Source organism: Caretta caretta, chromosome 3 (genome assembly GCF_965140235.1).
Source record: "Caretta caretta isolate rCarCar2 chromosome 3, rCarCar1.hap1, whole genome shotgun sequence".
NCBI classification, from domain to species: Eukaryota; Metazoa; Chordata; order Testudines; family Cheloniidae; genus Caretta; species Caretta caretta.
Window position 1 is genome coordinate 76729728 of NC_134208.1, and position 15522 is coordinate 76745249.

The 15522-nt window shown below is 51.0% G+C and overlaps 1 protein-coding gene across 1 annotated transcript in view; it reads right to left on the reverse strand.

Annotated features, from left to right (window-relative positions):
- Positions 1–14344: 14344 nt before the first annotated feature.
- Positions 14345–15522, reverse strand: part of MCHR2 (melanin concentrating hormone receptor 2) — an 86871-nt gene continuing 85693 nt past the window's right edge. The window contains exon 6 of the mRNA XM_075126191.1: positions 14345–15378. Within this exon, the coding sequence (XP_074982292.1) occupies positions 15054–15378 (325 nt within the window). The 3' untranslated portion in view covers positions 14345–15053. The remainder of the gene's footprint in view (positions 15379–15522) is intronic.

Below are 15522 nucleotides of genomic sequence, written 5' to 3' on the forward strand. Positions count from 1 at the left end.
AACTCCTACTGTGTCTGACCAGGAGTTAGGAGGATTCGGGGGGAACCCAGGCCCACCCCCTACTCCAGGTTCCAGCCCAGGGCCCTGTGGAATGCAGCTGTCTAGAGTGCCTCCTGGAACAGCTGTGAGACAGCTACAACTCCCTGGGCTACTTCCCCATGGCCTCCTCCCAACACCTTCTTTATCCTCACCATAGAACCTTCCTCCTGGTGTCTGATAATGCTTGTACTCCTCAGTCCTCCAACAGTACACATTCTTACTCTCAGCTCCTAGCGCCTCACACACGCACCACACACTGAAGTGAGCTCCTTTTTAAACCCTTTTTAAAGCCCTGATTAGCCTGCCTTAATTGATTCTAGCAGTTTCTTGATTGGCAGCAGGTGTTCTAATCAGCCTGTCTGTCCTAATTGTTTCCAGAAGGTTCCTGATTGTCCTGGAACCTTCCCTGTTACCTTACCCAGGGAAAAGGGACCTACTTAACCTGGGGCTAATATATCTGCCTTCTATTACTCTCCTGTAGCCATCTGGCCTGACCCTGTCACAACGCATAGTAATAAATGTAACTCCCCTGCCTCTTTAGCTGGCTAAAAAAAAAAAAAAAAAAAAAAAAAAAAAACCTTCCCTGTTACCTTACCGAGGGAAAAGGGACCTACTTAGCCTGCTCTCCTGCTGCTGCCCTCTGGCCTGGGCTTTCCTTGCTTTTTGCCCCTGCTTTCTGCTTCCCCCTCCCCGACCGGGCCAGATGCTCTCCCCGCTTTCTTTTCTTTTTGTTGTTTTTTTTCTTTCTCTGCTGTTGCTAGAGTGCTGGCTGGCTGCCGGCTGGCTGTTAGCCTCCCCCGCCTGCCCTCGGACGCTGCTGCCACTCCAGCTGAAACCCTCCCCCCGGTCCGAGAGAGGGGGAGCCTGCTGGCCCGCTTCCCCGGAGGAGGGGTGTGGAAGGACCCAGACCCAGCCGCTTGCTGTTTGTCTGTGGACCCGTCTCCAGTCGAGAGGACTTTTATCACTTGCTCTGGCATTTCTGGAATGCAAAAAAGAAAGCCCGGCACAGACAGAGAAAAAGCTGTCCGCCGGAGGAACACCGCCCGGGGAATCTACAAATTGCTGTGGAGGGGGCCTAAGACTGAGTAACTTTCGAACTGTGTTCTTGTGTGGGGGGAGGCCTTGACTGTGTCTTAACTTTGTTTGTAGGGACACAGGGGATGTGGCACGGAGCTGCCCCCTTGATCCATCTGTGTCCTCCCAACCCCCACACTACGATCTTCACCCCCGCACTCCACCATCTTTGCTGGCTGTCTAACATCTGCCTCTCTACTCAGCTGCTCGCCCTGATTCCACCGCGTGGGCCGGAAGCACCAGCCAACCAAACAGGACTCTCTGGACAAGCGTATGGTGGTTCATGTGCTCCCCCCCACCCCGAATTGTCCACCCCACAGCTTGTCCCTTTCTACCTGATCCCAACTCCTGTTAATCACCTGCCACCGCCCCTGCTGGGGCACTGGCAATGGAGAGCACCGGGGTGACCTCCGCCACTGCCATACCCATCGCCTCCCCAGACTCTAGGGAAGCCCCCCCAGTCGGCGGGAAAGGCCAGGGCAAGAAGAAGGGGAAGGGCCCCGCTAAAACCACTGGGCCCTCCATGGTAGGGGCCACCCCCACTGCTGCAGCCCCGCCACCGACCACGGCGTCCTCCTCTGCTGCCCCCTCCACCAGCTCTGCAGATGTCCCTCCCTCAGCCCCCAGGATGTATGCCCGGGCGGTGGCAGCCCCCCTGCCTGCCGCCTCATCATCTCTCCCACCCACCACCTCCACCACCATCAATAGCGGCCGGGGCCCCTTTCCCACCATGACAAGGAAGCACGGTGTCCGATGCCTCCTGGTGCCCGCCTCGCCCCACGTGGAGACCTACATGCGGGTGTTGGTGAGGGTGTGGGGCCCTCGGCCATTGTGGCATACTCCAAAATGTATGGGAAGGTCATTTTCTTCTTAGCATTGGAGGCTGCTGCCCAGGAATTGGTGGAGAGGGGCCTGGGGGTGAGGGGGGATGTTTGTCCCCCTAGAGCCGCTAGAGGACCTGGGCGTCCGCTTGGTCCTGACCTCTGTCCCTCCTTTTCTCCCCAATGCTGCCCTGCTACCACCCTTTCCACCCTGGGGAAACCTGTTTCTGTTATCAGCCCTCTCCCGTTGGGCTGCAAGGACCCCACCCTCTGTCACATTTTTTCCTTCCGCCGGCAAGTGCAACTTTTACTGCCATTGGCGGCGCATGACGGAGTGGCATTCGAAGGGTCCTTCCTAGTCCCCCACCAGGGGACCCGTTACCTGGGGAAGCCCAGTGCTACCTCTGCCGGGCATCGGGGCATGTCTGGAGGGACTGCCCCTTAGCCTGGCAAGGAGAGGTACCTAGGATCCACGAGACCCGGCAGGACATCGGCCCCGTCATTGCCGACGCCCCTGGCCACCCGGTACCTGAACTCGCCCCCCCCCCCCCCTCTTCAGACCACCGCTACTCCCACTCAGGCCCAAGGGGCACCTCCCCTACAACACCCAGACGAGCAGGAGGGCCCTGCCCTCGCTGCTGACAATCTAGCGGGGCCTATGGAAGAGGGTCTGGCAGAGATACCACCAGGCATGGGAGAGAGCCTGCCCTAGGGAGAATCCTCCCTCCCTTATGCTGCCCCACTGTTCCCCCCTAAGTCCCTGAGCCATTGCCTTTACCCCCTGAAATGACCCCTGCTAACCAGCCCCCAGATGATGCCATGGAGGGCTGGGCCCTAGTCCAGGGGAAGTGAGGCAAGCGGAAGGCTCGAGCTCCGCCTCATCTACCCTAGGCAGAGGCCCCCGGGAAGATCAGGAAGGGGGGCACTGATGCCGAACCTTCCGCTTTGCCCACGAGTGCGTCCCATCCACCAGTGTCAGCTGGGAAAGACATGGCAGCACCGGAGGGTAGAGTCTCCCCTCCACGGGAGACCCTCCCCTCTGAGACCCTCGAGGAAGCCCCTTCTGTCCTGACACTACCCGAAGCCCCCGTGAACCCTAAGGCAACCATCGTGGCGGGTGCCGGCAGGGAGAACCCCGAGGCGGCGGAAAGTGTCCTCTCCTCCATGTTCGAGGCGATCGAGGCCTTAGATCTGACCCCAGTCGCCCAGGGGGAGGACAACCTTTTGCCAAAAAATCTCAATCTGGGCAACCTCACTCCACCCCTCTTTTCCCCATGCTCCCTCCCCTTAACTGCTGCTTCCGCTTCCACTTCCGAGGAGCCCCTGGACTCCTCCACCAACCCAGCCACTGATGGCACCCCGCTGACGACCACCAAGCCTGCTCAGGTGACAGTCGGCGCCACGTGGCCGGGGCACGAGTCGCCAGGGACACCCCCCGTTGGTGCGGAGCAATCGATTTCCTTCCCGGGCGGAGGCCTTACAGAAGATAATCCACCTCCTGAGGCTGTGGCCGCTAAATCCACCACAGAGCGTGCACCCAGTGTCACTGAGAGCTCCCTCCCCACCCCCTTAACCCTTGAGCCTGATCGGAGGCGCCACCATCCAGCTGCTTGCCTCCCGAAACCCAGAACCTCACCTCTGCCCCTACCCCTTCCCCTACCCCTATCCAATTTACCTCCTGCAATGTTATTGTTGCCCCCGGGGCTGTCTCCTTCCCTTTCCCAACTGATGACCCCCAGGGAGCGGCCTTTGTGTTCTCCTGCCCCGACCCACTAGGAGCTGCTGTTTTCCCTCCACCGCCCCCTATTCGCCCCAGAGCTTGAGGCGGGCCTAGAAGCTCCAGCCCATCAGACACCCTGTCGGGGGTCCGCACCCTGCTTGTCTGTTTTAGTGGACCACAGGGCTGCACCAAGGGCCCCACCGGGGAATAACCGGGAAACCGTAACCCCACCCCCCCATGAGCTGCGAGGAGAGCTGCGGAAGTTTTTAGAGGATGTCCGTGGCTCCCGCAACAAGGTACAACTTGCTCTCCAGCGATGGGGGGACTTTTCTCAAATCCTCTGGGCCACAAGGGCCCTCATGGGGAAAGGTAAAGGGACGGGGAAGCAGGATGCTGTGGCCTACTGGCAGGTCCGCGTCTTCCGTGAACAATTACTCACCTACGGGATGGGTCACGGACTGCTGCGCGGCCCGCTGGGAGATGCGAGCGTCCCTGCCAGTGAGGACGCCCCCGACCCTCCCCATGACACCTCTCACCATCGCAACATTGAACACCCGGGGTTGTAGGATGGCTCTCCGCAGGTCCCAGGTGCTCTCCTTCCTTCAGGAGGGAGGGTACTCTGTGGTTTTCCTGCAGGAGACACATACGGACCCGATCGCCGAAGACAGTTGATGGCTGGAGTGGGGGGACAGGGTCTACTTTAGCCATGCCACGGTTCGACAGGCTGGAGTGGCGACCCTGTTCTCCCCCGACCTACGGCCTGAGGTGCTAAGGGTTGCCGAGGCCGTGCCGGGTCGCCTGCTACATCTCTGGGTCCGTATGGAGGAGCTCGTGGTTAACCTCGTTAACGTCTATGCCCTGACATCGGGCCAGGAGCAGCTGCAATTCTACCAGCGGGTGTCCGCCTTCCTCGGCACCTTAGATTCTCATGAGTGCCTGGTCCTGGGAGGGGATTTTAATACCACCCTTGAGGAACAGGACCGCTCGGGGACCGAGCAGAGCCTGGCCACCTCAGACACCCTCCGGGAGATAGTCGAACAGTGGACATCTGGCGCGACCACCACCCGGATGACACTTCCACGTTCACCTTTGACCGGGTGGAAGCCCATCGGTTGAGCCACTCCCGGTTGGACCGCATTTATTTATCACGCTTCCATCTCTCACGAGCCCACTCCTCCAGCATTTGGCTGGCCCCATTTTCTGACCATCATCTAGCCACCGTGACAGTCTCCCTCTGTGCGGAGAGGCCGGAGCTGGCCTACTGGCATTTTAATAACAGCCTGTTGGAGGATGAGGGCTTCGTGACGTCCTTCTGGGAATTCTGGCTGGCCTGGCGAGGGCAGCGGCGTGCCTTTCCCTCGGCGTGGCGATGGTGGGACCTGGGGAAGGTGCGTGCCAGGCTTTTCTGCCGTGACTAAACCCGGGGCACCAGCCTACGGAGAAATGCGGCGATAGAGCAGTTGGAACAGGAGGTCTTAGAGCTGGAGAGGCGTCTGGCCGCCAGCCCTGAGGACCCGCTCCTCTGCAGAGCGTGCCGGGAGAAGCGGGAGGAACTCCGGGCCCTCGAGGACCATTGGGCCCGGGGCGCCTTTGTTCGATCCTGCATCCGCCTCCTTCGGGAGATGGATCGCGGCTCCCATTTCTTCTATGCCCTGGAGAAAATGAGGGGGGCCAAGAAACACGTCACCTGCCTCCTGGCAGAAGATGGCACCCCCCTCATGGAACCAGTGGAGATGTGCGGGAGGGCCCGAGCCTTCTATGCAAGTCTTTTCTCCCCGGATCCGACCGACCCTGGTGCTTTCAGAGTGCTCTGGGAGGAGCTCCCTACGGTCAGCGTGAGTGACCGAGACCAGCTAGAGTTGCCTCTCACTGTGGCCGAGTTCTCGGAAGCCCTCCGTCGTATGCCCACTAATAAGTGTCCAGGCATGGACTGGCTGACCGTGGAGTTCTACCGCGTGTTTTGGGACGTCCTCAGCCGAGACCTAGTCACCATCTGGGCTGAATCTCTGCAGAGCGGGGTCCTCCCTCTTTCGTGCAGGCGAGCTGTGCTCGCTTTACTGCCGAAGAAGGGGGACCTCCGTGATTTACAAAATTGGCGTCCCGTCTCGCTCCTCAGCACGGACTACAAAATCGTAGCGAAAGCGATCTCGCTGCGGCTAGGGTCCGTGCTGGCGGACATGATCCACCCAGACCAGACCTACACCGTCCCGGACCTCAGTATCTTTGATAACCTGTTTCTGGTTCGGGACCTTTTGGAACTCGGGCATAGAGACGGTCTGTCTTTCGCCCTCCTGTCCCTAGATCAGGAGAAGGCATTTGATAGGGTGGACCATGGGTACCTCCTGAACACTCTGTGAGCGTTTGGCTTCGGAACCCAGTTTATGGGTTTTCTCCAGGTGCTGTACGCCTCCACAGAGTGTCTGGTTAAGCTCAACTGGACCCTGACCAAACCGGTCAGCTTCAGGCAATGAGTACGGCAGGAGTGCCCCCTCTCGGGCCAGTTGAATGTTCTGGCGATCTGCCTCCTCTGCAGGAGGTTGACAGGGTTGGTGCTGTGGGAGCCGGAGCTGCGGCTGGTCCTGTCGGCGTACGCTGATGACATGCTCCTCGTAGTCCAGGACTTGGGCGACTTGGCGCGGGTGAAGGCTTGCCAGGCCATCTATTCGGCAGCCTCCTCTGCCCGGGTCAACTGGGTCAAGAGCTCTGGCTTGGTGGTAGGAGACTGGCGGTAGGTGAGCTCTCTCCCACCTGCGCTTCAGACCATCCGGTGGAGCGCGGGTCCGCTGCTCTACCTTGGCGTTTACCTTTCTGCCACGCATCCCTCTCCGCCAGAGAACTGGGAAACTTTAGAGGGCGGGATGATAGAGTGGCTCCAGAAATGGACGGGACTACTCCGATGTCTCTCTCTTCGTGGGAGAGCACTGGTGCTTAATCAACTAGTCCGTCCAAGCTCTGGTACTGGCTCAACACCCTGGTCTCGGCCCCGGGTTTCCTGACCAACCTCCGGACATTGATTCTGGGGTTCTTTTGGTCAGGAATGCACTGGGCCCCTGTAGGGGTTCTTCACCTACCCCTGAAGGAAGGAGGACAGGGCCTGAAGTGTCTGTACACTCAGGTCTGTGTCTTCCACCTCCAGGCCCTACAGAGGCTCCTTTATAGTGCAGGCAGTTCGGCGTGGAGCATACTGGTGCACGCCATTCTGCGCCGCATCCGAGGGCTCCGATATGACTGGCAGCTCTTTTATCTCTGTCTGGGAGGTCTTCCGCGAGACCTCTCCGGGCTGCCGGTCTTCTACCAGGACCTCCTCCAGACTTGGAAATGGTTTTTAATGACCAGGTCCATGGCGGCCACTGAGGGGAGCCCCTGCTACACAACCCCCAGCTCCATGTGCAGGTGGCGGAGTCCCGCTTGGTGCACCAGAGCTTGATCCTGGCAGAAGTCACGAGAGTCAGAGACCTCCTCAACTACGACTGGGGAGACTGGCTGGATCCCCTGATGCTCGCTCGGCGCATGGGGCTCTCCAGACCTCGTACCCCCCGGCGTGTACTTCAGGAGGTAAAGGCCGCTTTGCCGCCCGCTGCTAGAGCTTCCCTCGATCGGATCCTGCTTGAGGGCACGTCCAGCCCACCCTCTACCCCAGGCCCTCCGGACCTTTTAACTGGACCCCTGCCCCGTAGACCCAATCGACCCCCTCACCCCTTTACGGCGAGCCGGCTGCATGAACTGCAGCCCGTAAGCTTCCAAACCGCGCCAAGGAAACATCTATACACGCTCGTACTCCACACCCTTCATGCCCTCAACACAAAGTGGCGAGACCTTCTGCCACCTTTGGAGGGTGAGCAGCCCCAGTGGGCCAGCCTATATTCCACCTTGGTTCCGAGGCCCATCGGGGACCTCAGATGGCGGCTCCTTCACGGAGCTGTGATCACGGGCACGTACTTGGCGCAGTTCAACCCCATCCCAGATACTTGTCTCTTTTGCGGTGTGAGGGAAACCCTGGCATACGTATATTTGGAGTGTGCCAGGCTGAAGCCCCTGTTCTGGCTCCTCACAAATCTTTTATTACATTTTTGGTTGCATTTTTCCTCTCACCTTTTTATTTATGCACTCCCCATCCGTGGCCTCACAAAGTCGCGGGATATCCTAGTTAACCTCCTCCTGGCCCTGGCTAAAACGGCCATCTATAAAACCAGAGAGAGGAGGTTGGCCGATGGAGTTTCCTGTGACTGTGGGGCCATTTTCCGATCCTCGGTCCATTCATGTATCCAGGCGGAGTTCCTCTGGGTGGCATCCACCAACTCCCTTGATGCTTTTGGGGAGCGGTGGGCACTGTCCAAGGCTCTCTGCTCAGTGTATCCGTCCGGCTCCCTTTGTTTTGACCCTTTGATTGGGGGAGAGAGTAAGGGACCCCAGCCCCAGCCATTGCTGCTGTGGACACCACCATCTCAGAGGGGTCCTTTCACACGTGGGTGCACGTGCCCCCTCCCCGGGTTGTCCACCCCACAGCCTTCCCCTTTTGTTGGGTATTTTCAGAGGAGGGAATTGTTGGTGACACTCGGGCATGGCTCCAGGTAACTCAAGGGGGTGGCAGACCTTGAGAGTTGATGAAGCCCCCTCGCTCTGGACCACCAGGTAACTCGGAAGGGTGGAAGACCATGAGAATCGAGGAAGCCCCCCCGCTCTGGGCCCAGGCAAGCTTGAACACTTCCCTCCCCTGAAGCTAATGAGAAAACAATTGTGATTAGTTGCTGTGTTACACATTGCATATGCTGTTGTTTTGTTTTGTAAGTGTGTTATGCAAATAAAAAAATTACTCTCCTAAAAAAAAAAATTACTCTCCTATAGCCATCTGGCCCAACCTTGTCACACCATCAAGTTCAGAACTTTACAAGCTTTCATAAAAGACCTTACCTGACATTTATAATCCTATATATATATACACACAGACAAGCAGTTGATCAATTGCTTATTCTTTGGGGTTCAGACCCTCTGTTCTTCCCTTGGAACGTCTGGACCCTGACTGTTAAAAACATTTTTGCATATTGTAACAATTTTAATATTAAACCATAACTTCAGATAACTTGATACTTGGCAACTAACTGGGCAACAATGTAGACAAGGCAGGGAAGGGTAGTGTGAAGCAGGGAGAAGAAGCAGCGGGGTGGGGTGGAGTCAAGAGATGGGAGGAAGAGGAAGTGGAAGGAAGTCTAGACCAGCCACTGGGCCCTTGGGATTCCTTAGTTAAATGTTTCTAAAAATGGAGCCTCAGATTTCTTCAGACTTGTACAGTTGGTCCCTGTGGTTGAAAGTGACCCTTTCTTTTGTCAAAAGGTCAGAAGGTTCAGGGTACCATCATTCTATTCTGTGCATTGGTTTACTTTTCCACCATGATAAAATCATTTGCTTCGTGACCATGGCTGCTCTCAGAAACCCTGAACGCTGTGTTGATGAGAGGCCCAAATTCATGAGTAAATATCCTAATTTGCAGTTCTCGACCAATGTTTGACTGTCTAAGCACCGAATCATTTTAATTCTTGTGTCAACTTCTTTCCACATGTTTAACTAAAGTATATACTCACAATTCGAGTGGAAGTTTGCCCTTATTTTTAAGACAGCGCTAGCATGTATCTGAAGGAACAGCTTTAATTGTAAGCAGTCAGTGGTGTGTCCAGTACAGTCTTAATACATTTTTGTTGTTACACCTAAATTTATAGAAGTATGTTTTGCATTACATAATATAATTCATCACTGTGGAGTCTTTAAGGAATGCTGCAGCTCTTAATCTCAGGATTTAATAATACTGTATCTTCAAGACTCAGAGTCCTTTCTCTTCAGAAAGGCAGACATGGGTGACATGAGTCTCTGGAGTTTGTGGAACTGTAAAATTGACAAGAATTGTAGCCAACAGCTGATGTAAGTAACGCAGTGTCTACAAACAGACACTGCGTCACCCTACCTACACCAACCTAAGCCCTATGCCTCTCGTGGAGATGGAGTTATTATGACTGTGTAGTAGGGCACTTGTATCTGCAGGAGCAATGCTGTAGTGTGTACACTGACATAGGTAGATATAAGCTGCCTTACGTCAACCTAACTCTGGAGTGTAGATCAAGCCTAAGTTAGTAGGGGAGGCTCTCTTATTGGCTGAAGAGCCTCATTAAAGTCATCTGTAGTTATGATGGGGACATATGTATCTCTATGAAGCTCAGCAAAGAATATATAATAAGTCTGTCTTATCCATATTGAATCTATATATGTTAGCCAGGATCATTTCAGACTGATTTACAGTGGTTCTGAGTATGAGAAATCTACCCTAAGTATCAAAGATAACAGCAATAATATTTACTGTGAGTTTTCTGCGGAACAGCACAGAGCCTCCTCTAGATTTTGAAGTGTGACAGCAGACAGAGCGCTACCAACCCAGTCCTGTTCCAACTTGTGAGACTCTTCTACAGTTAAATGAGTTTACTATATAAATGCTATGGTGACATATAAATGCTATGGTAACAATGGCCTTTTTCAGCCAGGCTTAAACTTTCTTACATAGAACCCCATGTGTAGGGACAGAGGGTCCCAGACACTTAACATAGTTGGTCTAATAACCTAGCAGAGAGCACAACTACAGCCAGACCTCCAAGGAGCTGGGAAGTGGTGGAAAGTGTGGGATGAGGCACTGCTGGGGATGTTCTCCTCCCCATCTGCTGGGACCACACGGTACCAGTAGGACCCACACACTTGTTGGATTATGAAGGTCAGGAGGAAAGAAGGGGAGACAAGGAGGTTTGGGGAGACAATGGTGGATGGGGAACAGACACAAAAGGGAACCAGATAGAACATATCAGAAAGAAAAGAACAACCTAAATTATAACTATGAAGTAAAAATTTATGTGCTTGAACCAGTGCCATCCATTACTAGGCACCGAATGGAACACTAACTAAATATGTGTGTGTGTGTGTGTGTGTGTGTAATAATTATTTTGGGGGGGGATAATGTGGGGTAGGCAGCATGTCATTGCTCTCCCAGGTACTTTCCAAATTCTTAAATGGGTACAAAAAATATTATAAATGGCAACCCCACATGGGAAACATCCCCAACAAATTGGGCATAGAATATTTGGGCATAGAATTGGGCATAGAATATCCCTCGGGGGAGGGATAGCTCAGTGGTTTGAGCATTGGCCTGCTAAACCCAGGGTTGTGAGTTCAATCCTTGAGGGGGCCATTTAGGGATCTGGGGCAAAAATTGGGGATTGGTCCTGCTTCAAGCAGGGGGTTGGACTAGATGACCTCCTGAGGTCCCTTCCAACCCTGATATTCTATGATTCTATGATTTGCAGTTTATATTCCATGAAGTAGCATGCATCCTTCGGGTAGTTCTGAGAGTCTCTGAGATTGTGTAGGATGCATGTCTCAGCAGGCTTCTGGATCAGGGATCTTCTTTGTCTTATGATTACAGGTATGTCTTGTAATGTCAGAGTTCCTACACAGGGGGAATTTTCTGCTGGAGTTTCCTTTCCCGCTATTTCAAACCATTTTCAAATAATGAATCCAAAAACTATTACCCTAATCTTAATTGCATCCAGGTAAAGCAACATCTCCAGATGCATAGTTTGCATCCTGAACATATCTGAAGGTTGCATTATGTGTGACCTTGCAGCAAGATAAGTAGGTAAGGAAGAACAATTGTGGGTAGCTACCCTTATTGCTGTCTCTAGGTCCATGCTGCAGATATCCACAAATGATGGAATGGCACAGTCTAAGTCAGACGGGATCTTCTTCTGTTCTCAGGGTTCCCAACAATATGCAGTTGGCTCTGACTCTCAGCTGGTCACTGTAATCTGTATGTGATTTTGACTTAGGGAGGGGAAAGGGTGGTCACGCAGTGGTGGATGCAGGAGGAGGATGGTGGATTTCCCAGAGAAGTTGGGAGCTCACTGTGTCATGTTCCATGGCCCCCACGTGAATACAAAAAATGTCACTTAAATCTTAATAATAATTTATATTTCCTCAGCTAGTGTACATATGTCCAATATTAGTACGATTAAAACTAAAATATATAGTCTGCGTGCCACTACACCACATGTAGTTTGATTAAATTTTGAATATTCAGAACAAACTATTTCAGCTGTACATCCTACAGATTCTGATTGTGCAGGACTCCTCTAGAAAGATTTACATTTGCTACTTTGTATGCCTTTTCATGAAACTTCACCGATGGGAAATCATTGGGAGTGTGCTGGTTAGACGGCTGTTGGTGTTGACTGCATTGTTTTGCTCTGAAAATCCTCCCGAGCCTGTGGTCTTTCTTTTAGTGATTCTGATAGATGCTGATCATCGGCGCAGGAAAACAAAGACACTACTGCTCTGCACAGCCTGGCCCAGTACAGCATAGGCAGTTGCAGTGCACACTTACTTTATTAGTTCATCAGGGTGACAACCCAGTGCTGAAGGGAACTACTTCTAATGGTGAGAACATTTCATTCTCTGTAATCGTTCATCCTTGCACTTTCTGCTGAGATCACCACCAAGGATGTCAGTTACATTTATGATTGTTTTGTGAATACTTGTCCCCAGGGAACTGGACAGAGGCCACCAAGCCATTTCACACAGACACCTTCCCATCCCCCTAACACCTGTAAGATGATGGTGACTTTCAGACTCCATTGAGCTGGGCTGAATTTGGATGGATGGCTTGAGGCCCTGATGCAGCAAAGCCCTTGACCACATTCTCACATGCCGTCCCTGGGACTACCGCATACTTACAATTCAGTGTGTACTTAAGTGCTTTTGCTGAATGGGGGCTATAGCGGGGAACTGCTCCACATCTCCTCCCATTACCAGCTCCTGAGCTCTCCAATTTCCCGCTTAAAAGCACCCAATAACCTGTCACCTACTGCCTGGCAATAACTTAGTCTGGGCAGTGACATCACTGTTGGCATCATAATGAATATAACTTTATAGACGTCATGTGCTATGAAGATCTAGAGTGTTGCTATTTACTTCAATGGGAGTAGGATCAGGTCCTTAATGCCTCTGAGTGCATACTGCACAACAAGTCTAACAAGAGCTTGATTTTATTTTTGCCAGTTGAGCATCTTGGAAACTTTCAGGCGGAACATTCTAATTTAACCATCAAAGTTTCTCTCTAAACCTATTACCATAACTTTGAATAAAACAAAGTACTTCCAGTGCAGAGCTCTAAGGAGCTGCAGTATAGTGTTAATAGATCCTAACAGAAGGAGCTGTGTTTTAATTACAGTGTTTTGTACACATTTAGAAAGCAAATTATTTGAAGCCAGAGCTATAGTCAATACCTGCAGTGCTAACGAAATTTTAAATAAATGTCTTCTTCAAGGAAGTATTATGAAATTATAATCTCCTTGGAAAAATTACATCAAAATTATTTATCACTGGTGGGAAATACCCATATAACACATTGGTGGGTGCGTTTTACAGGCCCCACTCTGTGCCAGTTCCCAGAGGATATGAGCTGTTACAGCCCGCAGCTAAGGGGGTTTGCCTCTTTAGCTCAAGCTCTAACAGCTCATGATTTTTAACTCTGGAGGTGTCTGATTCAATTCCCAGTGTGTTGGCCAAGAAGGTGGCTTGTACACGTACACCCCCCACACCCCTGCATGCACACGTACATGTACACACGCACACAGTTTCAGTTTGACTACAGTAACAAAAGTAATTGCATTGCCTGTTACAATTTACCCCTGTAGACATGGACAGATTCTTCCTTCAGATCCATATATTCCCTCTTCAAAGTTACTTCAGCTGGAAGTAATACAAAATTTCCTACTGGACCTTCAGAGTAATTTAAAAGTAAATAGGCTTGTAAACCCCCCCCCCCCCCTTAATTAGGCTAGTTTCAATGCTTATTTCAGTAAAATGGAATACTTTAGATAAATCCAGAAGCTCTGGGTGGTTAACAAAGAAATACAAATTTAAAAATCGTTTATATTCCTTTATTAATTTTTATTAATGTAGAATTTTCCACTAAATAAAGGAATAAACATTTACTCTGCATAAATGTACTTGATATATATCAATTTGACTTTTGAGCTACTGAAATTAGAACAATGGGGCCTGGAAAAAAGGTAGGAAAAATGATGAGTTGTAAACTATTTAAAGTAATGTGAGCCCTGGCACCCAGGGCTGAAGACCTTGGGCTTTGGTCGCAGGCTCCAGCAAGTCTAAGCCAGTCCTGGAGACCCCATTAAAAGGGGGTTGCGACTCACTTTTGGATCCTGACCAAAAGTTTGAGAACCGATGTCCTAGAGCAATGTTCTATTGATCAAGCATAGCTTTGTTTTCAGTATTACCAAAGTAAAAATTAAATATTTTTCTTTTAGCCAAGTTGTGTAAACATGGTCCCAATGCACTGCTTATTCAGACAAAACTCTCATTGATTTCAATACTTCAGTGGATGTTTTGCTAATTTGATCAGGCCCCACAGTATTGTTTTACTATATTATGGTGATCTTAAGGAAATCAAACAGCTAAGATGCTGGCAACATTTGGCAATGTCAGGCCCAGTTCTTCCCCTATTGAAGTGAATGGATTTTTTGTCATTGACTCTAGCAGGAGCAGATTTTAGCTCTTTAGGGAGTGAGTACTCTTCTTAAGGCCGCCTTGGAAGTGGTGGTTTTGAAAACAAGAAACAATGATCCCAGAAACACACAGCTCTTTGTCAAAACATATGTTTATTATTTTCAGATGTACATTTAATATAAATATTAGTGCACTTATTTCATCGTTTGTAAGCACATGTACAAAGCTGAATTTGAAAGCATTACCCTCCTTCCTCTCCAAGTTCCTTCTGCTTTGTCTCTCCCCTGTCTCTTAATAGCTGCAGGAGTGGGCACCCAAGGGGAGATGATTGTCGAAAATCAATAGCTGCTAGTGCTGCTTTTAGACCGGTTGCAAGTTAGTACTTTTTGGCTTGTTATAAGTAACTAACCCATCACGTGCATGACATCGCACACAATGTCATGGACATGATGGGTTAGTCGCTAATAGCAATGTCAGTTCTTGAATACTTGTCTGAACATACCAGCCACAGACAGTCCTTTTATCATGTAACTGCCAGTGAACTGCACATTTTTAGAAGCTCACTTTGGTCTTTATGCTTGTAGTATTCACCATTAAGGAGACAACTGGACAATAACAAAGAATACTTTTGAACAGCTTCCTTCCACCACGTACCCTAATTTCCAAATAGTGGGCCTGATTCTTCTCTCCCCCTAGCTTTACACTGTTGTAAGTCCATTGACGATGATGAAGTCACTCCTGAGTTACAGTAGTATAAGTGAGAAGGGAATGAGGCCAAGTCAGTTTAACCATAAAAATAGACCTGTATGTAATACATCTCTCTCATTGAATAGCCCCTCCTTTTAAAAGCTTGACCTCAGTGTGTTTTCAATATTGTTAACTTCACGTTCTGTCATCTTGAGCTTGACATTGGTGCACCGAGGCAGACGCTTCCGAAAGTTCCCGCTAAGTAGTATGTAAAGGAAAGGGTTAATGCCACTGCTGGCGTAGCTGAGGCAGATGGAGAAGTAATAGCTCACATAGAATGCCAGTGATGGCTGAGAAACCTGAAGATTCACGAGCTGTATCACATGGTATGGGGCAGCACTTACAACAAATACACCGACCAGCACCAGCACCATCTTGGTCAGTCTCATGACCCTTCGTCTTGGGATACTGGTATTGTAACTGCAACACAAATGTGAAGATTGGTAACTGTTAAATGAAGATAATATAAAGGAAAGCACAGATCAGTAAGACAGTGTATTTTGGGCAAAATTTAGTCCTGACAGAAGCAGACACAACACAACTGAAATAAAAATGAAGTTCCTG